General features: G+C 55.8%; 3 protein-coding genes across 6 annotated transcripts; all 3 read left to right on the plus strand.

The window, feature by feature from the left end:
* The first annotated feature begins 6,149 nt into the window (after nt 1-6,149).
* LOC116794799 (feather keratin B-4-like) lies at nt 6,150-6,753 on the plus strand. Its single transcript, XM_032703871.1, has 2 exons — nt 6,150-6,306; nt 6,392-6,753. Exon 2 carries the CDS (start codon nt 6,412-6,414, stop codon nt 6,751-6,753), a length of 342 nt encoding a protein of 113 aa, XP_032559762.1. The 5' UTR covers nt 6,150-6,306; nt 6,392-6,411.
* A 2,708-nt stretch (nt 6,754-9,461) lies between these two features.
* Nucleotides 9,462-22,420, plus strand: LOC116789640 (feather keratin B-4-like). 4 transcript variants are annotated; one of them, XM_032693701.1, is made up of 3 exons: nt 9,462-9,564; nt 18,650-18,964; nt 22,368-22,420. In XM_032693701.1, exons 2-3 carry the CDS (start codon nt 18,670-18,672, stop codon nt 22,409-22,411), a joined length of 339 nt encoding a protein of 112 aa, XP_032549592.1. In that variant the 5' UTR covers nt 9,462-9,564; nt 18,650-18,669; the 3' UTR covers nt 22,412-22,420. The 4 variants fall into 4 exon arrangements, 3 of the variants coding, with proteins under 3 accessions (XP_032549592.1, XP_032549601.1, XP_032549581.1); XM_032693710.1 differs by lacking the exon at nt 9,462-9,564 and adding an exon at nt 14,376-14,464; XM_032693690.1 differs by lacking the exon at nt 9,462-9,564 and adding an exon at nt 18,408-18,564.
* Nucleotides 9,814-10,165, plus strand: LOC116794834 (feather keratin B-4-like). The gene has a single exon (XM_032703960.1). The coding sequence runs from the start codon at nt 9,824-9,826 to the stop codon at nt 10,163-10,165; it is 342 nt and encodes a 113-aa protein (XP_032559851.1). The 5' UTR covers nt 9,814-9,823.
* Nucleotides 22,421-23,618: the final 1,198 nt, after the last annotated feature.

Raw genomic sequence — 23,618 nt, forward strand, 5'->3', positions numbered from 1 at the left:
GCAGCAGTAGAAGCAACCAGACCCACAGGGAGCACACCCAGTGAGCAAGGCTGAGCCTAAAACCAGGCTGTGTGAGCTGGGAGAAAGGTGGAAGGGAATTCAACAAATGGAAGGAGAAGCCCCTCACACCCAGCACAAACTCTTCTTTGGACGCTCGTCTTCAACCAGAGCACAAGCCCTGTGACCCCATAGGGTGAACTTGCTGACACCAGAGCACAGCCAGTGACAAAGGCCAGGCTCAAAGACAGGCTCAGTGAGGTGGTAGTGAGGTTGGAAGGAATGAATGGGATTGAAGGGGCAGCCCCTCACACCCGGCACGGCTGCACAGCCCAGACCAGCCCCACAGGGCTGAGAGGGAATGGGGCCCCTCTAAACAACTCACCCACAAACCACAGCCCCCGAGGGACATAGGGTGACCTCACTGATGACACCCCACCTCTCCAGTGCTTTCCTCACATCTGACAAATGCCCTGACCCCCACATTTCATGTAAATCACCCAACAACCAACTCATCAAAGCTGCTGCCAAGGTCAGATGGACACGGCCTCAAGGGCAGGACATGGAATGACCGAATTCCACAAAGAAACATCTGCAAAATGACAGAAGAGGAGAGAGGAGCCCACTGACCATCCACTAGTAATTATAATTTTTGCTTACAGGTACAGGACGTTACAACTTAGGAGTTCTACATTGTGAAATCCCATGGCTTGAACGCAGAATAAGGGAATTGGGGTCACAGACCAGCCAGGGCAAAAAGGGATCGAGCACCGTTCAGTGTTTGTTTAATGCATCTCTTCAGAAGGTCAAGAAATAAAGTTTAAATGACCAAGTAACTTGTCATGAAAATTTCAGAAATCCAGACAGACCATAGGAATGGAACCGGACCAGCCTGAATTCAGCCTGAGCAGCCTCAAGTTTTGCAGGTCCTCTCTCTTGATCTAAGTCACGATTCCAGGGGATGAGCTCTCTTTCATCCCTCAAGAAGTGCTCCAAAGGACTATGACCTTTCCAAGCTGATGGAGAGTGTTCTCCCCAGGACATCAAATGGCTCCCTCAGCATTCCTGGGCGCAACACAATGACTGATGGACATCCAGTCACACAGAACAAGAGGGGGCCAAGTCAGCAAAAGCACCCACAAACCACAGCACACGAGGGCGAAAAAATAACCTCACTGCTGACATCACACCTCTCCTGGACTCTAATTCTTTATTCAGCCCTCCCTGACACACATCCAAGGGATCACACCCCACCTCTCCAAAGCTTTGCTCACATCTTCAGCCCTCCCTGACACGCACCATCAGCTCCTGCCTTTGCCCTCTAATGCTCACAATTAAAACCTGCTGCCAAGGTCAGATGGACACGGCCTCAAGGGCAAGACATGGAATCACAGAATTCCACAAAGGAATGCCTTTCTTGTGACAGAGGAGGAGAGAGAAGCATGCCAACTTTCCTCGAGTAAACATAGTTATTTGCTCCCAGGTACAGGGTGTTACAACCTATTAGTTTTCTTACAACTTCTACCTTATGGAACCTCATGGCTTGAATGCGGAAGGAGAGAATTGATGCCACAGAGCAGCCTGGCCAAAAAGGGATCGAGCCCTGTTGGGTCTTTGTTTATTGCATTTCTTAATCAGGCCACAAAATCCAATTTAAATGACCAAGTGAAAATTTCAAAAATCCAAATGGATCACAACAATGGAACAAGTTCAGCCTGAGCAGCCTCTGGTTTTCCAGGTCCTCTCTCTTGATCCCATTCCAGAGACAAGGGCAGGAGCTCTCCTTCATCCGTCAGGAAGGGTTCCCAGGCACTGTGACCTTTCTAAAGGCATTGGAGACTGTCCAGCCCAGGACATCGAATGGCTCCCTGTGCATTCCTGGGTGTAACACATTGACTGATGGACATCCAGTCACACAGAACAAGAGGATCAACAATTCTCAACACATCCACAAACCACAGGACACGAGGGACACGGGGTGACCTCACTGCTGACATCACACCTCTCTTGCATTGTTTATTTAGCCCTCCCTGACACACATCCAAAAATACAATCCTCCAAAAAACCAACTCCTCAAAGGTGCCACCAGCTGACAGGGCTGGGCCAAGGCTGTGCCGCCCCTGCGGGAGCAGCATAAAAGCCGGCCCAGCGCCTCTCTCCCTCCCACCCTTCTCCTCAAGCCTTCTCCTGCCTTCTCTGCCCACAACCAGGTGAGCCTCCAGCCCCTCACAACCCCCTCCTGCTCCTGACACAACGCCCCCCTGGCCCCTCTCGCCCAGCACGCTCTGCCCCAGCCTCAGCAGCCCTCACGCCTCCCCACAGCCCCACACCAGCCTCCCCACTGACCAGCCCTCCTGCAACACCGCCCCGAGCACCCCCACCGCCCGCACCTGCCTCACACCCCTCTCTGCTCTCACCTTCTCTCACCTTCTCTTGCCTGCCCTCCCAGGGACCCTCCACACCACACCCATGGCCTGCTACGACCTCTGCCGCCCCTGCGGACCCACCCCGCTGGCCAACAGCTGCAACGAGCCCTGTGTCAGGCAGTGCCAGGACTCCACCGTCCTCATCCAGCCCTCCCCCGTCCGCGTCACCTTCCCAGGGCCCATCATGACCTCCTTCCCCCAGAGCTCCTTCGTTGGATCCACCGCAGGGGCTGCCCTGGGCACGGAGCTCAACGTCCAGGGACAGCCCATCTCCGGCGGCTTTGGGGCCGCAGGCTACGGCCTGGGCTATGGCCGTGGCTTTGGCTACGGCCTGGGAGGACTGGGCTGTGGCCTGGCAGGCCTGGGCTGCTCCGGCATCTGCTGAGGCTCCTTGACACCACAGCTGACATCCTCTGCACCTGCCCTTCTCACTCTTGCAACAATATCTCCTGCAAGCAAAGCACCTCGCCTGATCGTCGCCCTACTTGCACCTCTCACTGCATCCCTCCCATTTCTTCCTCTTGTCTTTTCACTCTTTTGTCTCAATAAAGTTCTCCTGCATCAAAGCCTGAGACGCCTCTTTCTTTTTAATTCTACCAGGGCTTTTCCAACTTCACCCCCTCAACAGGCCAGCGGGGTGGGTGGAAAAGGGGCACAAGACCCCTCCTAGGAAATATGTCACCACCACCACCACCACCAGCAGCACTGACTGGCTCCTGAGGGTCTGTCACAAAGTTACACCAGCCCATAACTCATCACACTGACGCTTTGACATGACAACACTCCCTGAGACACCCCAACCCTTTGCTCCCACCCCAAACACCTCCAGTCCCTCTTACACCATCTCCCCTCACAGACACGGCCCAGGACCACCCACACAAGGCCCCATGTCCTTGTTCACTTGTGCTCCAAGGACCTTGGGGAACCCGTCCTGGCTGTCCAGCTCACCATCCACCCTTCTGGGGGTCCTCAGCTCACCCAGCTCTGGCTCCTTGTTGCACTGTCCCTCTGGCTGCACCCTCCCAATTCCTCCCGCCTGGGAGTCCCCGCACCAGGATCTCACCTTGTTGTGGGTCTTTAACTGATCCCTGGTGCAGATGCCCCGGCCACCATCCCCTGCTTACTGCAGGGCCCCACAGGGACCCATTCAGGGGGTCTCTGCACCAACAGCCTCCCTCTCCAGGAGCCCTGCATCACCTGTGCACGTGACCCCAAGCCCCCATTCCTCTGCTCTCACATCCCACAGCAAGTCCCCTTTGTGAGGTCACCGTCACTGGGGATTCCTCAGGCACAGCCTGGAGACCTTGGAACCAGGGGCAGGGACAAGCCTGGGACCCTGCTCTGCTGACAACTTGGGGCTCTGTGGGGTTGATCTTTGCAGGACACCAAGTGCCCAGCAAGCCCCTCTCTCAGTCCCTTCCCTCCAGTGCACAAAACAGAGAAGAAGATGGAGAAAGGCTCCTGAGTGGAGTTAAGAACAGGGAGATCAGTCACCAATCACCATTGTGGGCAAAACAGACTCCACCCAGGGAAATTCATTGCATTCCTTAAAAATCAAACCTTCGAGTAAGATAATGGGACAGAAAAACAAACCTTAAATACCTTCCCTTCACCCCTCCCTTCAGCCAGGCTGAACTTCACTCCCCAGTTCTCTGCCCCCTCTCCCCAAGTGCCTCAGGGCGATGGACAAGGTGGCTTGGGCTCACTTCATCCCATGTTGGTTTTGCTCTTCCTTCCTCCTCACACTCTGCCCCTGCTCCAGCGTGGGCTCCATCCCACACACACAGTCTCCAATGGGGGCCTTCCCATGGGCTGCATTTCCATACAAACGGCTCCAGCCTGGCTCCCTCCCACAGGCTCAGGCCTTAGGAACACGCTGCTCCAACGTGGCTCTCGAGGGGCTCCCAAGTTCTGCCAACAAACCTCCTCCATGGTGGGCTCCTCTCTCCATGGGGCCACAGGTCCTGCCAGGAGCCTGCTCCACCTCGCCCTCCCCACGGCCTCACAGCCTCTTTGGGCACTCCCTGGCTCTGCTGGCAGCTCCTCCAGGGGCTGCAGCTGCATCTCTGCTCCACCCTGCTCCTCCAGGGGCTGCGGGGGGACAGCCTCACCCACCATGCTCTGCTCCACGGGATGCACAGCACATTCTGCTACAGCCCCTGGCCCACCTCCTCCCCTCCCTCTGCACTGCCCTTCATCACCCCAGACTTCTTCCTCTCCCATGTTTTCTCTCCTCTCTTCCAGCTCCTCTTGAGCACTAATTGTGCCCCTTCCAGAACAGGCTGTGATCACAGAATCACTGCATCATCCACGATTGCCTCTGCTTTGTCCAGTGGCTGATCCAACATGGAGCCAGTGGGAACTTGCTGTGTCAGACACCAGGGAAGCTTCTGGAACCTTCTCACAGAAGCCACACCTGCAGAACTCTTGAGACCAAAACCTTGTCAGCTGAACCTCATACACTCAGATACAACCTTAGCAACAGTAGAGGAAACCAGGCCCCCAGAGAGCACACCCAGTGGGCAAGGCTGAGCCTAAAACCAGGCTGTGTGAGCTGGGAGAAAGGTGGAAGGGAATTCAACAAATGGAAGGAGAAGCCCCTCACACCCAGCACAAACTCTTCTGTGGACGCTCGTCTTCAACCAGAGCACAAGCCCTGTGACCCCAAAGGGTGAACTTGCTGACACCAGAGCACAGCCAGTGACAAAGGCCAGGCTCAAAGACAGGCTCAGTGAGCTGGCAGTGAGGCTGGAAGGAATGAATGGGATTGAAGGGGCAGCCCCTCACACCCGGCACGGCTGCACAGCCCAGACCAGCCCCACAGGGCTGAGGGGGAATGGGGCCCCTCTAAACAACTCACCCACAAACCACAGCCCCCGAGGGACACAAGGTGACCTCACTGATGACACCCCACCTCTCCACTGCTTTCCTCACATTTGACAAATGCCCTGACGCCCATATTTCATGTAAATCCTCCCAACAACCAACTCATCAAAGCTGCCACCAAGGTCAGATGGACGCGGCCTCAAGGGCAGGACATGGAATGACAGAATTCCACAAAGAAACATCTGCAAAATGACAGAAGGGGAAAGGGGAGCCTACTGACCATCCACTAGTAATTATAGTTTTTGCTCACAGGTACAGGATGTTACAACTTAGAAGTTATACACTGTTAAATCTCATGGCTTGAACGTAGAATAAGGGAATTGGGGTCACAGACCAGCCTGGGCAAAAAGGGATGGAGCTCCATTGGGTCTTTGTTTATTGTATTTCTTTAGGAGCTCAAGAAATAAAGTTTAAATGACCAAGTCCCTTGTCATGAAAATTTCAGAAATCCAAACACACCAAAGGAATGGAACCTGACCAGCCTGAATTCAACCTAAACAGCCTCAAGTTTTCCAGGTCCTCTCTCTTGATCTCAATCACAATTCCAGGCGATGAACACTCTTTCATCCCTCAAGAATTGCTCCAAAGGACTACGACCTTTCCAAGTAATGGAGAGTGACCTCCCCAGGACATCAAATGACTCCCTCAGCATTCCTGGGTGCGACACAATGACTGATGGACATGCAGCACAAAGAAGAGGTGGCCAAGTCAGCAAAAGCACCCACAAACCACAGCACACAAGGGCCACAAAATCACCTCACTGATGACATCACACCTCTCCTGGGCTCAGATTGTTTATTCAGCCAACAATCCAATCCTCCTACACATCCAAAAATCCAACCCTCCCAAATCCCAACTCCTCAAAGGTGCCGCCAGCTGACAGGGCTGGGCCAAGGCTGTGCCGCCCCTGCGGGAGCAGCATAAAAGCCGGCCCAGCGCCTCTCTCCCTCCCACCCTTCTCCTGACGCCTTCTCCTGCCTTCTCTGCCCACAACCAGGTGAGCCTCCAGCCCACCGCCCACAGCTGCCTCACACCCCTCTCTGCTCTCACCTTCTCTGCTCTTCTCTTGCCTGCCCTCCCAGGGCCCCTCCACACCACACCCATGGCCTGCTACGACCTCTGCCGCCCCTGCGGACCCACCCCGCTGGCCAACAGCTGCAACGAGCCCTGTGTCAGGCAGTGCCAGGACTCCACCGTCCTCATCCAGCCCTCCCCCGTCCGCGTCACCTTCCCAGGGCCCATCATGACCTCCTTCCCCCAGACCTCCTTCGTTGGATCCACCGCAGGGGCTGCCCTGGGCACGGAGCTCAACGTCCAGGGACAGCCCATCTCCGGCGGCTTTGGGGCCGCAGGCTACGGCCTGGGCTATGGCCGTGGCTTTGGCTACGGCCTGGGAGGCCTGGGCTGTGGTCTGGCAGGCCTGGGATGCTCCGGCACCTGCTGAGGCTCCTTGCCACCACAGCTGACACCCCCTGCACCTGCCCTTCTCACTCTTGCACCAATATCTCCTGCAAGCAAAGCACCTCACCTGATGGTCGCCCTACTTGCACCTCTCACCTCGTCCATCCCACTCCCTGCTCCTGTCTCTTCACTCCTTTGACTCAATAAAATTCTGCTGCATCAAATTCGCTCAGGCCTCCTCTTTTTTTGATTCCAATGCTTTTACATCCTCACTCGGCACAAGGCCAGGGCTCTACAGCCAGTGAGAATCGGGAAAAAGGCCACAACACCTTTCTTAGCAAATCTGGCACCAGCACTAACACAGATGGGCAGTGGAACAGGGGTGGAGGGGCCCTGACAGAACGTGGCACAAACCCATCACCTGCTACACCAAAGGCTTCCACACAACAAGGCTCTCCTGCACACGCTTCTGCCAAAGTCTCTCTGGGCCAGCACACACTGTACAAACTCGCTTCCCCACCACGACTCTTCAACCTGCCCAGCACAGACACAACATCAGCCACTTGGCCAGGATGCACTGCAAGTGCTTCAACCCTCCTGCTCAAACAAACCCAGCAAGAGCAGCTTGGCCAGGACCATGGCCAGTTCAGCGTTACATCTCCAGGCACACAGACTCCACCTTCTCTTCCACTCTCTGACCTCCCTCACACAGAACAAGGCTTGTCTTCTTTGCCCATGCAATTCCAACTGTTTCCCTTGTGTCCATGGCCCCTTGTCCTGCCCGTGTGTTCTGCTGACAAGAGCTGGGTTCCCTCCACTTCAGTCCCTGCCAGCAGGGATTCACACACACTCAGGACACTCCCTGGCCAGCCTTGTCTCCTGCCACTCCCAGCTCTCTCAGCCTCTCCTCTAGCAAACATCCTCCAGCCTCTTTAGAATCTTGATGGACCTCAACTGCTCTGCATTCCCCAAGTCCATCAGCTTCTTCCACTGGAGAGCCCAGCACTGCCCACAGACCTCACAGGGCACATCCCCAGTGCTGAGCAGGCAGCAAGAGTCACCTCCCACTGCTTGCTCACAACTTGCCCAGTCCTCACCTGCAGACTTCTCATCCCTTTTCACACAAACATTCATGGCCACCTCTTGGGCCACTTGTTCTCCACCAGGAACATAAAATCTTCTCCTAGTAAGAGATAAATTCTATGAAAACAGTTGATCCAGTTGATCTCCAGTCTTTCCTCCTACCTGGGCTGACCCCTCCCCACAAACAGGACTTTGCCCCTGCCCTTGCTCAACTCCAGCACGTGGCCATGGCCATCACCACTCATGTTTGCAGTCTTGGCCCAATGGATGCAGCTCCTGGGCTCCAGCACTGCACACTTGTTCCCATCTGCACTTTGGGACACTCAGCCCAAGGCTCTGGGCCCAGCCCTGCACACACTAATCACCCCACCACACTGGGAACTGACACAGCCCAGCCTTGTTTGCATTCTCTGGGATCACGCAATGCTTGTGTCCAACAACCCTGGACACCTCCAAATCCTCTTCCTGCCCAGCAGACAGAAAAGATGCCCAGAGAAGGGACCTCACTCCCTGCAACTTAGCCCCGGACAGGGCCCAAAAGGCCCCAGGTATCAAAACCTTAAAAGCAGGAGGGGCACAAAACCCCCCCCAGAGCACAGTCAGCAGGAAAAGTCAGGTCCAGTGTCAGGCTTAGCCAGGTGGAAGACAAGGGGAGAGGGATGGAAGGTGAGGGAAGGGGCAACACATGTGAAACTCCAGAGCAGCCTGACAGGGCTGGGATGCTTTGGGGCACTTCCTCACAACACACCCACAAACCACAGCACACCAGGGACACGGGAGGACCTCACTCATCACACCCCACCTCTCCAAAGTTTACTCACATCTTCAGCCCTCCCTGACACCCACCATCAACTCCAGCCTTTGGCCTCTAATGCTCACAATTAAAACCTGCTGCCAAGGTCAGATGGACACGGCCTCAAGGACAGGACATGGAATCACAGAATTCCACAAAGGAGTGCCTTTCTTGTGACAGAGGAGGACAAAGGAGCATGCCAACTTTCCTCTAGTAAACATAGTTATTTGCTCCCAGCTACAGGATGTTACAACCTATTAGTTTTCTTACAACTTATACCTTATGGAACCTCATGGCTTGAATGCGGAAGGAGGGAATTGATGCCACAGAGCAGCCTGGCCAAAAAAGGATCGAGCCCTGTTGGGTCTTTGTTTATTGCATTTCTTAATCAGGCCACAAAATCCAATTTAAATGACCAAGTGAAAATTTCAAAAATCCAAATGGATGACAACAATGGAACAAGTTCAGCCTGAGCAGTCTCTGGTTTTCCAGGTCCTCTCTCTTGATCCCATTCCAGAGACAAGGGCAGGAGCTCTCCTTCATCCATCAGGAAGGGCTCCCAGGGACTGTGACCTTTCTAAGGCATTGGAGACTGTCCTCCCCAGGACATCAAATGGCTCCCTGTGCATTCCTGGGTGCAACACATTGACTGATGGACAACCAGTCACACAGAACAAGAGGATCAACAATTCTCAACACATCCACAAACCACAGCACATGAGGGACACGGGGTGACCTCACATCTGATGATGCTGACATCACACCTCTCCTGGGCTCTGGTTGTTTATTTGGTCCTCCCTGACACACATCCAACAATCCAATCCTCCAAAAAACCAACTCATCAAAGGTGCCGCCAGCTGACAGTGCTGGGCCAAGGCTGTGCCGCCCCTGCGGGAGCAGCATAAAAGCCGGCCCAGCGCCTCTCTCCCTCCCACCCTTCTCCTCAAGCCTTCTCCTGCCTTCTCTGCCCACAACCAGGTGAGCCTCCAGCCCCTCACAACCCCCTCCTGCTCCTGACACAACGCCCCCCTGGCCCCTCTCGCCCAGCACGCTCTGCCCCAGCCTCAGCAGCCCTCACGCCTCCCCACAGCCCCACACCAGCCTCCCCACTGACCAGCCCTCCTGCAACACTGCCCCGAGCACCCCCACCGCCCGCACCTGCCTCACACCCCTCTCTGCTCTCACCTTCTCTCACCTTCTCTTGCCTGCCCTCCCAGGGACCCTCCACACCACACCCATGGCCTGCTACGACCTCTGCCGCCCCTGCGGACCCACCCCGCTGGCCAACAGCTGCAACGAGCCCTGTGTCAGGCAGTGCCAGGACTCCACCGTCCTCATCCAGCCCTCCCCCGTCCGCGTCACCTTCCCAGGGCCCATCATGACCTCCTTCCCCCAGAGCTCCGCCGTCGGATCCACCGCAGGGGCTGCCCTGGGCACGGAGCTCAACGTCCAGGGACAGCCCATCTCCGGCGGCTTTGGGGCCGCAGGGTACGGCCTGGGCTATGGCCGTGGCTTTGGCTACGGCCTGGGAGGCCTGGGCTGTGGCCTGGCAGGCCTGGGCTGTTCCGGCATCTGCTGAGCCTCCTTGACACCACAGCTGACACCCTCTGCACCTGCCCTTCTCACTCTTGCACCAATATCTCCTGCAAGCAAAGCACCTCGCCTGATCGTCGCCCTACTTGCACCTCTCACCACATCCCTCCCATTTGTTCCTCTTCTCTTTTCACTCTTTTGTCTCAATAAAGTTCTCCTGCATCAAAGCCTGAGACGCCTCTTCCTTTTCAATTCTACCAGGGCTTTTCCAACTTCACCCCCTACACAGCCAGGCCTCAACAGGCCAGCGGGGTGGGTGGAAAAGGGGCACAAGACCCCTCCTAGGAAATATGTCACCACAACCACCACCAGCAGCACTGACTGGCTCCTGAGGGTCTGTCACAAAGTTACACCAGCCCATCACTCATCACACTGACGCTTTGACATGACAACACTCCCTGAGACACCCCAACCCTTTGCTCCCACCCCAAACACCTCCAGTCTCTCTTACACCATCTCCCCTCACAGACACGGCCCAGGACCACCCACACAAGGCCCCATGTCCTTGTTCACTTGTGCTCCAAGGACCTTGGGGAACCCATGCAGGCTGTCCAGCTCACCACCCACCCTTCTGGGGGTCCTCAGTTCACCCAGCTCTGGCTCCTTGTTGCACTGTCCCTCTGGCTGCACCCTCCCCATTCCTCCTGCCTGGGAGTCCCCGCACCAGGATCTCACCTTGTTGTGGGTCTTTAACTGATCCCTGGTGCAGATGACCCAGCCACCATCCCCTGCTCACTGCAGGGCCCCACACGGACCCATTCAGGGGGTCTCTGCACCAACAGCCTCCCTCTCCAGGTGCCCTGCATCACCTGTGCACGTGACCCCAAGCCCCCATCCCTCTGCTCTCACGTCCCACAGCAAGTCCCTTTTGTGAGGTCACCGTCACTGGGGATTCCTCAGGCACAGCCTGGAGACCTTGGAACCAGGGGCAGGAACAAGCCTGGGACCCTGCTCTGCTGACAACTTGGGGCTCTGCGGGGTTGGGGTTGAGCTTTGCAGGACACCAAGTGCTCACCAAGTCCCTCTCTCAGTCCCTTCCCTCCAGTGCACAAAACAGAGAAGAAGATGGAGAAAGGCTCCTGAGTGGAGTTAAGAACAGGGAGATCAGTCACCAATCACCATTGTGGGCAAAACAGACTCCACTCAGGGAAATTCATTACATTCCTTAAAAATCAAACCTTCGAGTAAGATAATGGGACAGAAAAACAAACCTTAACTACCTTCACTTCACCCCTCCCTTCAGCCAGGCTCAACTTCACTCCCCAGTTCTCTGCCCCCTCTCCCCAAGTGCCTCAGGGCGATGGACAAGGTGGCTTGGGCTCACTTCATCCCATGTTGGTTTTCCTCTTCCTTCCTCCTCACACTCTGCCCCTGCTCCAGCGTGGGCTCCATCCCACACACACAGTCTCCAACAGGGGCCTTCCCATGGGCTGCATTTCCATACAAACAGTTCCAGCCTGGCTCCCTCCCGCGGGGTCAGGCCTTAGGAACACGCTGCTCCAACGTGGCACTGGAGGGGCTCCCAAGTTCTGCCAAATAAACATCCTCCATGGTGGGCTCCTCTCTCCATGGGGCCACAGGTCCTGCCAGGAGCCTGCTCCACCTCGCCCTCCCCACGGCCTCACAGCCTCTTTGGGCACTCCCTGGTTCTGCTGGCAGCTCCTCCAGGAGCTGCAGCTGCATCTCTGCTCCACCCTGCTCCTCCAGGGGCTGTGGGGGGACAGCCTCACCCACCATGCTCTGCTCCACGGGCTGCACAGCACATTCTGCTACAGCCCCAGGCCCACCTCCTCCTATCCCTCTGCACTGGCCTTGATCTCCCCAGACTTCTTCCTCTCCCATGTTTTTTCTCTTCCAGCTCCTCTTGAGCACTAATTGTGCCCCTTCCAGAACAGGCTGTGATCACAGAATCACTGCATCCTCCACGATTGCCTCTGCTTTGTCCAGCGGCTGATCCAACATGGAGCCAGTGGGAACTTGCTGTGTCAGACACCAGGGAAGCTTCTGGAACCTTCTCACAGAAACCACACCTGCAGAACTCTTGTCAGCTGAACCACATACACTCAGATACAACCTTAGCAGCAGTAGAAGCAACCAGACCCACAGGGAGCACACCCAGTGAGCAAGGCTGAGCCTAAAACCAGGCTGTGTGAGCTGGGAGAAAGGTGGAAGGGAATTCAACAAATGGAAGGAGAAGCCCCTCACACCCAGCACAAACTCTTCTTTGGACGCTCGTCTTCAACCAGAGCACAAGCCCTGTGACCCCATAGGGTGAACTTGCTGACACCAGAGCACAGCCAGTGACAAAGGCCAGGCTCAAAGACAGGCTCAGTGAGGTGGTAGTGAGGTTGGAAGGAATGAATGGGATTGAAGGGGCAGCCCCTCACACCCGGCACGGCTGCACAGCCCAGACCAGCCCCACAGGGCTGAGGGGGAATGGGGCCCCTCTAAACAACTCACCCACAAACCACAGCCCCCGAGGGACATAGGGTGACCTCACTGATGACACCCCACCTCTCCAGTGCTTTCCTCACATCTGACAAATGCCCTGACCCCCACATTTCATGTAAATCACCCAACAACCAACTCATCAAAGCTGCTGCCAAGGTCAGATGGACACGGCCTCAAGGGCAGGACATGGAATGACCGAATTCCACAAAGAAACATCTGCAAAATGACAGAAGAGGAGAGAGGAGCCCACTGACCATCCACTAGTAATTATAATTTTTGCTTACAGGTACAGGACGTTACAACTTAGGAGTTCTACATTGTGAAATCCCATGGCTTGAACGCAGAATAAGGGAATTGGGGTCACAGACCAGCCAGGGCAAAAAGGGATCGAGCACCGTTCAGTGTTTGTTTAATGCATCTCTTCAGAAGGTCAAGAAATAAAGTTTAAATGACCAAGTAACTTGTCATGAAAATTTCAGAAATCCAGACAGACCATAGGAATGGAACCGGACCAGCCTGAATTCAGCCTGAGCAGCCTCAAGTTTTGCAGGTCCTCTCTCTTGATCTAAGTCACGATTCCAGGGGATGAGCTCTCTTTCATCCCTCAAGAAGTGCTCCAAAGGACTATGACCTTTCCAAGCTGATGGAGAGTGTTCTCCCCAGGACATCAAATGGCTCCCTCAGCATTCCTGGGCGCAACACAATGACTGATGGACATCCAGTCACACAGAACAAGAGGGGGCCAAGTCAGCAAAAGCACCCACAAACCACAGCACACGAGGGCGAAAAAATAACCTCACTGCTGACATCACACCTCTCCTGGACTCTAATTCTTTATTCAGCCCTCCCTGACACACATCCAAGGGATCACACCCCACCTCTCCAAAGCTTTGCTCACATCTTCAGCCCTCCCTGACACGCACCATCAGCTCCTGCCTTTGCCCTCTAATGCTCACAATTAAAACCTGCTGCCAAGGTCAGATGGACACGGCCTCAAGGGCAAGACATGGAATCACAGAATTCCACAAAGGAATGCCTTTCTTGTGACAGAGGAGGAGAGAGAAGCATGCCAACTTTCCTCGAGTAAACATAGTTATTTGCTCCCAGGTACAGGGTGTTACAACCTATTAGTTTTCTTACAACTTCTACCTTATGGAACCTCATGGCTTGAATGCGGAAGGAGAGAATTGATGCCACAGAGCAGCCTGGCCAAAAAGGGATCGAGCCCTGTTGGGTCTTTGTTTATTGCATTTCTTAATCAGGCCACAAAATCCAATTTAAATGACCAAGTGAAAATTTCAAAAATCCAAATGGATCACAACAATGGAACAAGTTCAGCCTGAGCAGCCTCTGGTTTTCCAGGTCCTCTCTCTTGATCCCATTCCAGAGACAAGGGCAGGAGCTCTCCTTCATCCGTCAGGAAGGGTTCCCAGGCACTGTGACCTTTCTAAAGGCATTGGAGACTGTCCAGCCCAGGACATCGAATGGCTCCCTGTGCATTCCTGGGTGTAACACATTGACTGATGGACATCCAGTCACACAGAACAAGAGGATCAACAATTCTCAACACATCCACAAACCACAGGACACGAGGGACACGGGGTGACCTCACTGCTGACATCACACCTCTCTTGCATTGTTTATTTAGCCCTCCCTGACACACATCCAAAAATACAATCCTCCAAAAAACCAACTCCTCAAAGGTGCCACCAGCTGACAGGGCTGGGCCAAGGCTGTGCCGCCCCTGCGGGAGCAGCATAAAAGCCGGCCCAGCGCCTCTCTCCCTCACAGCCTTCTCCTCAAGCCTTCTCCTGCCTTCTCTGCCCACAACCAGGTGAGCCTCCAGCCCCTCACAACCCCCTCCTGCTCCTGACACAACGCCCCCCTGGCCCCTCTCGCCCAGCACGCTCTGCCCCAGCCTCAGCAGCCCTCACGCCTCCCCACAGCCCCACACCAGCCTCCCCACTGACCAGCCCTCCTGCAACACCGCCCCGAGCACCCCCACCGCCCGCACCTGCCTCACACCCCTCTCTGCTCTCACCTTCTCTCACCTTCTCTTGCCTGCCCTCCCAGGGACCCTCCACACCACACCCATGGCCTGCTACGACCTCTGCCGCCCCTGCGGACCCACCCCGCTGGCCAACAGCTGCAACGAGCCCTGTGTCAGGCAGTGCCAGGACTCCACCGTCCTCATCCAGCCCTCCCCCGTCCGCGTCACCTTCCCAGGGCCCATCATGACCTCCTTCCCCCAGAGCTCCTTCGTTGGATCCACCGCAGGGGCTGCCCTGGGCACGGAGCTCAACGTCCAGGGACAGCCCATCTCCGGCGGCTTTGGGGCCGCAGGCTACGGCCTGGGCTATGGCCGTGGCTTTGGCTACGGCCTGGGAGGACTGGGCTGTGGCCTGGCAGGCCTGGGCTGCTCCGGCATCTGCTGAGGCCTCCTTGACACCACAGCTGACATCCTCTGCACCTGCCCTTCTCACTCTTGCAACAATATCTCCTGCAAGCAAAGCACCTCGCCTGATCGTCGCCCTACTTGCACCTCTCACTGCATCCCTCCCATTTCTTCCTCTTGTCTTTTCACTCTTTTGTCTCAATAAAGTTCTCCTGCATCAAAGCCTGAGACGCCTCTTTCTTTTTAATTCTACCAGGGCTTTTCCAACTTCACCCCCTCAACAGGCCAGCGGGGTGGGTGGAAAAGGGGCACAAGACCCCTCCTAGGAAATATGTCACCACCACCACCACCACCAGCAGCACTGACTGGCTCCTGAGGGTCTGTCACAAAGTTACACCAGCCCATAACTCATCACACTGACGCTTTGACATGACAACACTCCCTGAGACACCCCAACCCTTTGCTCCCACCCCAAACACCTCCAGTCCCTCTTACACCATCTCCCCTCACAGACACGGCCCAGGACCACCCACACAAGGCCCCATGTCCTTGTTCACTTGTGCTCCAAGGACCTTGGGGAACCCGTCCTGGCTGTCCAGCTCACCATCCACCCTTCTGGGGGTCCTCAGCTCACCCAGCTCTGGCTCCTTGTTGCACTGTCCCTCTGGCTGCACCCTCCCAATTCCTCCCGCCTGGGAGTCCCCGCACCAGGATCTCACCTTGTTGTGGGTCTTTAACTGATCCCTGGTGCAGATGCCCCGGCCACCATCCCCTGCTTACTGCAGGGCCCCACAGGGACCCATTCAGGGGGTCTCTGCACCAACAGCCTCCCTCTCCAGGAGCCCTGCATCACCTGTGCACGTGACCCCAAGCCCCCATTCCTCTGCTCTCACATCCCACAGCAAGTCCCCTTTGTGAGGTCACCGTCACTGGGGATTCCTCAGGCACAGCCTGGAGACCTTGGAACCAGGGGCAGGGACAAGCCTGGGACCCTGCTCTGCTGACAACTTGGGGCTCTGTGGGGTTGATCTTTGCAGGACACCAAGTGCCCAGCAAGCCCCTCTCTCAGTCCCTTCCCTCCAGTGCACAAAACAGAGAAGAAGATGGAGAAAGGCTCCTGAGTGGAGTTAAGAACAGGGAGATCAGTCACCAATCACCATTGTGGGCAAAACAGACTCCACCCAGGGAAATTCATTGCATTCCTTAAAAATCAAACCTTCGAGTAAGATAATGGGACAGAAAAACAAACCTTAAATACCTTCCCTTCACCCCTCCCTTCAGCCAGGCTGAACTTCACTCCCCAGTTCTCTGCCCCCTCTCCCCAAGTGCCTCAGGGCGATGGACAAGGTGGCTTGGGCTCACTTCATCCCATGTTGGTTTTGCTCTTCCTTCCTCCTCACACTCTGCCCCTGCTCCAGCGTGGGCTCCATCCCACACACACAGTCTCCAATGGGGGCCTTCCCATGGGCTGCATTTCCATACAAACGGCTCCAGCCTGGCTCCCTCCCACAGGCTCAGGCCTTAGGAACACGCTGCTCCAACGTGGCTCTCGAGGGGCTCCCAAGTTCTGCCAACAAACCTCCTCCATGGTGGGCTCCTCTCTCCATGGGGCCACAGGTCCTGCCAGGAGCCTGCTCCACCTCGCCCTCCCCACGGCCTCACAGCCTCTTTGGGCACTCCCTGGCTCTGCTGGCAGCTCCTCCAGGGGCTGCAGCTGCATCTCTGCTCCACCCTGCTCCTCCAGGGGCTGCGGGGGGACAGCCTCACCCACCATGCTCTGCTCCACGGGATGCACAGCACATTCTGCTACAGCCCCTGGCCCACCTCCTCCCCTCCCTCTGCACTGCCCTTCATCACCCCAGACTTCTTCCTCTCCCATGTTTTCTCTCCTCTCTTCCAGCTCCTCTTGAGCACTAATTGTGCCCCTTCCAGAACAGGCTGTGATCACAGAATCACTGCATCATCCACGATTGCCTCTGCTTTGTCCAGTGGCTGATCCAACATGGAGCCAGTGGGAACTTGCTGTGTCAGACACCAGGGAAGCTTCTGGAACCTTCTCACAGAAGCCACACCTGCAGAACTCTTGAGACCAAAACCTTGTCAGCTGAACCTCATACACTCAGATACAACCTTAGCAACAGTAGAGGAAACCAGGCCCCCAGAGAGCACACCCAGTGGGCAAGGCTGAGCCTAAAACCAGGCTGTGTGAGCTGGGAGAAAGGTGGAAGGGAATTCAACAAATGGAAGGAGAAGCCCCTCACACCCAGCACAAACTCTTCTGTGGACGCTCGTCTTCAACCAGAGCACAAGCCCTGTGACCCCAAAGGGTGAACTTGCTGACACCAGAGCACAGCCAGTGACAAAGGCCAGGCTCAAAGACAGGCTCAGTGAGCTGGCAGTGAGGCTGGAAGGAATGAATGGGATTGAAGGGGCAGCCCCTCACACCCGGCACGGCTGCACAGCCCAGACCAGCCCCACAGGGCTGAGGGGGAATGGGGCCCCTCTAAACAACTCACCCACAAACCACAGCCCCCGAGGGACACAAGGTGACCTCACTGATGACACCCCACCTCTCCACTGCTTTCCTCACATTTGACAAATGCCCTGACGCCCATATTTCATGTAAATCCTCCCAACAACCAACTCATCAAAGCTGCCACCAAGGTCAGATGGACGCGGCCTCAAGGGCAGGACATGGAATGACAGAATTCCACAAAGAAACATCTGCAAAATGACAGAAGGGGAAAGGGGAGCCTACTGACCATCCACTAGTAATTATAGTTTTTGCTCACAGGTACAGGATGTTACAACTTAGAAGTTATACACTGTTAAATCTCATGGCTTGAACGTAGAATAAGGGAATTGGGGTCACAGACCAGCCTGGGCAAAAAGGGATGGAGCTCCATTGGGTCTTTGTTTATTGTATTTCTTTAGGAGCTCAAGAAATAAAGTTTAAATGACCAAGTCCCTTGTCATGAAAATTTCAGAAATCCAAACACACCAAAGGAATGGAACCTGACCAGCCTGAATTCAACCTAAACAGCCTCAAGTTTTCCAGGTCCTCTCTCTTGATCTCAATCACAATTCCAGGCGATGAACACTCTTTCATCCCTCAAGAATTGCTCCAAAGGACTACGACCTTTCCAAGTAATGGAGAGTGACCTCCCCAGGACATCAAATGACTCCCTCAGCATTCCTGGGTGCGACACAATGACTGATGGACATGCAGCACAAAGAAGAGGTGGCCAAGTCAGCAAAAGCACCCACAAACCACAGCACACAAGGGCCACAAAATGACCTCACTGATGACATCACACCTCTCCTGGGCTCAGATTGTTTATTCAGCCAACAATCCAATCCTCCTACACATCCAAAAATCCAACCCTCCCAAATCCCAACTCCTCAAAGGTGCCGCCAGCTGACAGGGCTGGGCCAAGGCTGTGCCGCCCCTGCGGGAGCAGCATAAAAGCCGGCCCAGCGCCTCTCTCCCTCCCACCCTTCTCCTGACGCCTTCTCCTGCCTTCTCTGCCCACAACCAGGTGAGCCTCCAGCCCACCGCCCACAGCTGCCTCACACCCCTCTCTGCTCTCACCTTCTCTGCTCTTCTCTTGCCTGCCCTCCCAGGGCCCCTCCACACCACACCCATGGCCTGCTACGACCTCTGCCGCCCCTGCGGACCCACCCCGCTGGCCAACAGCTGCAACGAGCCCTGTGTCAGGCAGTGCCAGGACTCCACCGTCCTCATCCAGCCCTCCCCCGTCCGCGTCACCTTCCCAGGGCCCATCATGACCTCCTTCCCCCAGAGCTCCTTCGTCGGATCCACCGCAGGGGCTGCCCTGGGCACGGAGCTCAACGTCCAGGGACAGCCCATCTCCGGCGGCTTTGGGGCCGCAGGCTACGGCCTGGGCTATGGCCGTGGCTTTGGCTACGGCCTGGGAGGCCTGGGCTGTGGTCTGGCAGGCCTGGGATGCTCCGGCACCTGCTGAGGCTCCTTGCCACCACAGCTGACACCCCCTGCACCTGCCCTTCTCACTCTTGCACCAATATCTCCTGCAAGCAAAGCACCTCACCTGATGGTCGCCCTACTTGCACCTCTCACCTCGTCCATCCCACTCCCTGCTCCTGTCTCTTCACTCCTTTGACTCAATAAAATTCTGCTGCATCAAATTCGCTCAGGCCTCCTCTTTTTTTGATTCCAATGCTTTTACATCCTCACTCGGCACAAGGCCAGGGCTCTACAGCCAGTGAGAATCGGGAAAAAGGCCACAACACCTTTCTTAGCAAATCTGGCACCAGCACTAACACAGATGGGCAGTGGAACAGGGGTGGAGGGGCCCTGACAGAACGTGGCACAAACCCATCACCTGCTACACCAAAGGCTTCCACACAACAAGGCTCTCCTGCACACGCTTCTGCCAAAGTCTCTCTGGGCCAGCACACACTGTACAAACTCGCTTCCCCACCACGACTCTTCAACCTTCCCAGCACAGACACAACATCAGCCACTTGGCCAGGATGCACTGCAAGTGCTTCAACCCTCCTGCTCAAACAAACCCAGCAAGAGCAGCTTGGCCAGGACCATGGCCAGTTCAGCGTTACATCTCCAGGCACACAGACTCCACCTTCTCTTCCACTCTCTGACCTCCCTCACACAGAACAAGGCTTGTCTTCTTTGCCCATGCAATTCCAACTGTTTCCCTTGTGTCCATGGCCCCTTGTCCTGCCCGTGTGTTCTGCTGACAAGAGCTGGGTTCCCTCCACTTCAGTCCCTGCCAGCAGGGATTCACACACACTCAGGACACTCCCTGGCCAGCCTTGTCTCCTGCCACTCCCAGCTCTCTCAGCCTCTCCTCTAGCAAACATCCTCCAGCCTCTTTAGAATCTTGATGGACCTCAACTGCTCTGCATTCCCCAAGTCCATCAGCTTCTTCCACTGGAGAGCCCAGCACTGCCCACAGACCTCACAGGGCACATCCCCAGTGCTGAGCAGGCAGCAAGAGTCACCTCCCACTGCTTGCTCACAACTTGCCCAGTCCTCACCTGCAGACTTCTCATCCCTTTTCACACAAACATTCATGGCCACCTCTTGGGCCACTTGTTCTCCACCAGGAACATAAAATCTTCTCCTAGTAAGAGATAAATTCTATGAAAACAGTTGATCCAGTTGATCTCCAGTCTTTCCTCCTACCTGGGCTGACCCCTCCCCACAAACAGGACTTTGCCCCTGCCCTTGCTCAACTCCAGCACGTGGCCATGGCCATCACCACTCATGTTTGCAGTCTTGGCCCAATGGATGCAGCTCCTGGGCTCCAGCACTGCACACTTGTTCCCATCTGCACTTTGGGACACTCAGCCCAAGGCTCTGGGCCCAGCCCTGCACACACTAATCACCCCAACACACTGGGCACTGACACAGCCCCGCCTTGTTTGCATTCTCTGGCATCATGCAATGCTTGTGTCCAACAACCCTGGACACCTCCAAATCCTCTTGCTGCCCATCAGACAGAAAAGATGCCCAGAGAAGGGACCTCACTCCCTGCCACTCAGCCCAGGACAGGGCCCAAAATGTCCCAGCTATCCAAACCTTAAAAGCAGGAGGGGCACCAAAACTCCCCCAGAGCACAGTCAGCAGGAAAAGTCAGGTCCTGTGTCAGGCTTAGCCAGGTGGAAGCAAAGGGGAGAGGAATGGAAGGTGGAGGGAAGGGGCAACACCTCCCACCAGGCACATGGGACAGCCCAGAGCGACCTGACAGGGCTGGGATGCTTTGGGGCACCTCCTCACAACACACCCCAAACCACAGCCCACGAGGGACACGGGAGGACCTCACTCATCACACCCCACCTCTCCAAACCTTTGCTCACATCTTCAGCCCTCCCTGACACACACCATCAGCTCCAGCCTTTGGCCCTCTAATGCTCACAATTAAAACCTGCTGCCAAGGTCAGATGGACACGGCCTCAAGGGACAGGACATGGAATCACAGAATTCCACAAAGGAGTGCCTTTCTTGTGACAGAGGAGGACAAGAGAAGCATGCCAACTTTCCTCTAGTAAACATAGTTATTTGCTCCCAGCTACAGGATGTTACAACCTATTAGTTTTCTTACAACTTCTACCTTATGGAACCTCATGGCTTGAATGCGGAAGGAGGGAATTGATGCCACAGAGCAGCCTGGCCAAAAAGGATCGAGCCCTGTTGGGTCTTTGTTTATTGCATTTCTTAATCAGGCCACAAAATCCAATTTAAATGACCAAGTGAAAATTTCAAAAATCCAAATGGATGACAACAATGGAACAAGTTCAGCCTGAGCAGTCTCTGGTTTTCCAGGTCCTCTCTCTTGATCCCATTCCAGAGACAAGGGCAGCAGTTCTCCTTCATCCATCAGGAAGGGCTCCCAGGCACTGTGACCTTTCTAAGGCATTGGAGACTGTCCTCCCCAGGACATCAAATGGCTCCCTGTGCATTCCTGGGTGCAACACATTCACTGATGGACAACCAGTCACACAGAACAAGAGGATCAACAATTCTCAACACATCACAAACCACAGGACACGAGGGACACGGGGTGACCTCATTGCTGACATCAAACCTCTCTTGAATTGTTTATTTGGCCCTCCCTGACACACATCCAACAATCCAATCCTCCAAAAAACCAACTCCTAAAAGATGCCGCCAGCTGGGCCAAGGCTGTGCCGCCCCTGCGGGAGCAGCATAAAAGCCGGCCCAGCGCCTCTCTCCCTCCCACCCTTCTCCTCAAGCCTTCTCCTGCCTTCTCTGCCCACAACCAGGTGAGCCTCCAGCCCCTCACAACCCCCTCCTGCTCCTGACACAACGCCCCCCTGGCCCCTCTCGCCCAGCACGCTCTGCCCCAGCCTCAGCAGCCCTCACGCCTCCCCACAGCCCCACACCAGCCTCCCCACTGACCAGCCCTCCTGCAACACCGCCCCGAGCACCCCCACCGCCTGCACCTGCCTCACACCCCTCTCTGCTCTCACCTTCTCTCACCTTCTCTTGCCTGCCCTCCCAGGGCCCCTCCACACCACACCCATGGCCTGCTACGACCTCTGCCGCCCCTGCGGACCCACCCCGCTGGCCAACAGCTGCAACGAGCCCTGTGTCAGGCAGTGCCAGGACTCCACCGTCCTCATCCAGCCCTCCCCCGTCCGCGTCACCTTCCCAGGGCCCATCATGACCTCCTTCCCCAGAGCTCCTTCGTTGGATCCACCGCAGGGGCTGCCCTGGGCACGGAGCTCAACGTCCAGGGACAGCCCATCTCCGGTGGCTTTGGGGCCGCAGGCTACGGCCTGGGCTATGGCCGTGGCTTTGGCTACGGCCTGGGAGGCCTGGGCTGCTACGCCAACAGGGGCTGCTACGGCACCTGCTGAGGCCCCAAACAACTGCCCCAACACCAGCAACCCACCACCTGCAAGTCACCACATGGAACAGGGATTCATCTCCATCCCAAGGCTGTCCAATGGGCCCAGCACTTCCAGCTCCTGCTCTCAGGTCTCCAAGCAAGGAAGCAGCCAAGGGGCCATCCTGTGCTGCCGACAAACATGGTCATGAGCTTGGGGCTCTGGCAAAATCTGCTACAACCGAAGTACCTCAGCTGATGGTCGCCCTACTGCACCTCAGACCACATCTCTTCCACTCTTTTCTTGCCTTTTCACTCTTTTGTCTCAATAAAGTTCTCCTGCAGCAAAACATCACATGCCTCCTCATCCTTTCTTCTTCCAAGCCTCCTACAACTTCATTTGCCACAGAGCTCTGGCAACAGATGCCATCAGATGGTGGAAAAGAAACCAGCTCTCTCCTAGGAAATTTTTCGCAAGGATCAACAGAGACTGGTACACAAGGGCCTTCCACAATGGGACACAAACTCTTCCCTTGCCCAAACACAGCCTTGGACACACCACCCACACCTCACACACAAAACTCCCAGTCTGGGCTGCCTTCAGTCTCCACGGACACCGGGGGCTCCAGCCCTTCATCATCCCCAAGGCTCTACTCTGCATCCCACCAACACGTCCCTGCTTTCCTTCTCCTCAGGCTCCCAGAGCTGATCACACAACTCCAGTCTCACCAGAAAGGAGCAGAGGGGCACAGTCCCCTCCCTCTCCCTGCTGCACACACTGTGGCCATGAGCCCAGCACACGGGAGCTTTCTGGGCTGCCAGGACACATTCCTGGCTCCCAGTCAGTTCTTCACCCACCAATACCCTCCAAGCCTTCTCCACAGGGTTGCTCTCAAACCAGCCACCACCAGCCTGGAGCCCTGTTAGGGACTGACACAACTCACAAGCTCTTGGACCTGTTGAATTCCATGAGGATCACACAGGTCCTCCTTCCCAGCCTGCCCAGGTCCCTCTGGCTGCCATCCCTTCCCTCTCGACAACCAACCACAACACTCAGCTTGGTGTCCTCCACAGTCTTGCAGAGCTTGCACTTAATCCATGATCCTGATGGAAATGGGGTAGGTCAAACCTCCAGTGTGCAAGGTACAGAACATCAGAGCAGGACAGACGAGGAGAGACAAGCACATTGACCTTCCTCTGGTAATGACAGGTTTTTCCTCACAAGAAAAAGATATTAA

This window comes from Chiroxiphia lanceolata, chromosome 1 (genome assembly GCF_009829145.1).
Source record: "Chiroxiphia lanceolata isolate bChiLan1 chromosome 1, bChiLan1.pri, whole genome shotgun sequence".
NCBI classification, from domain to species: domain Eukaryota; kingdom Metazoa; phylum Chordata; class Aves; order Passeriformes; family Pipridae; genus Chiroxiphia; species Chiroxiphia lanceolata.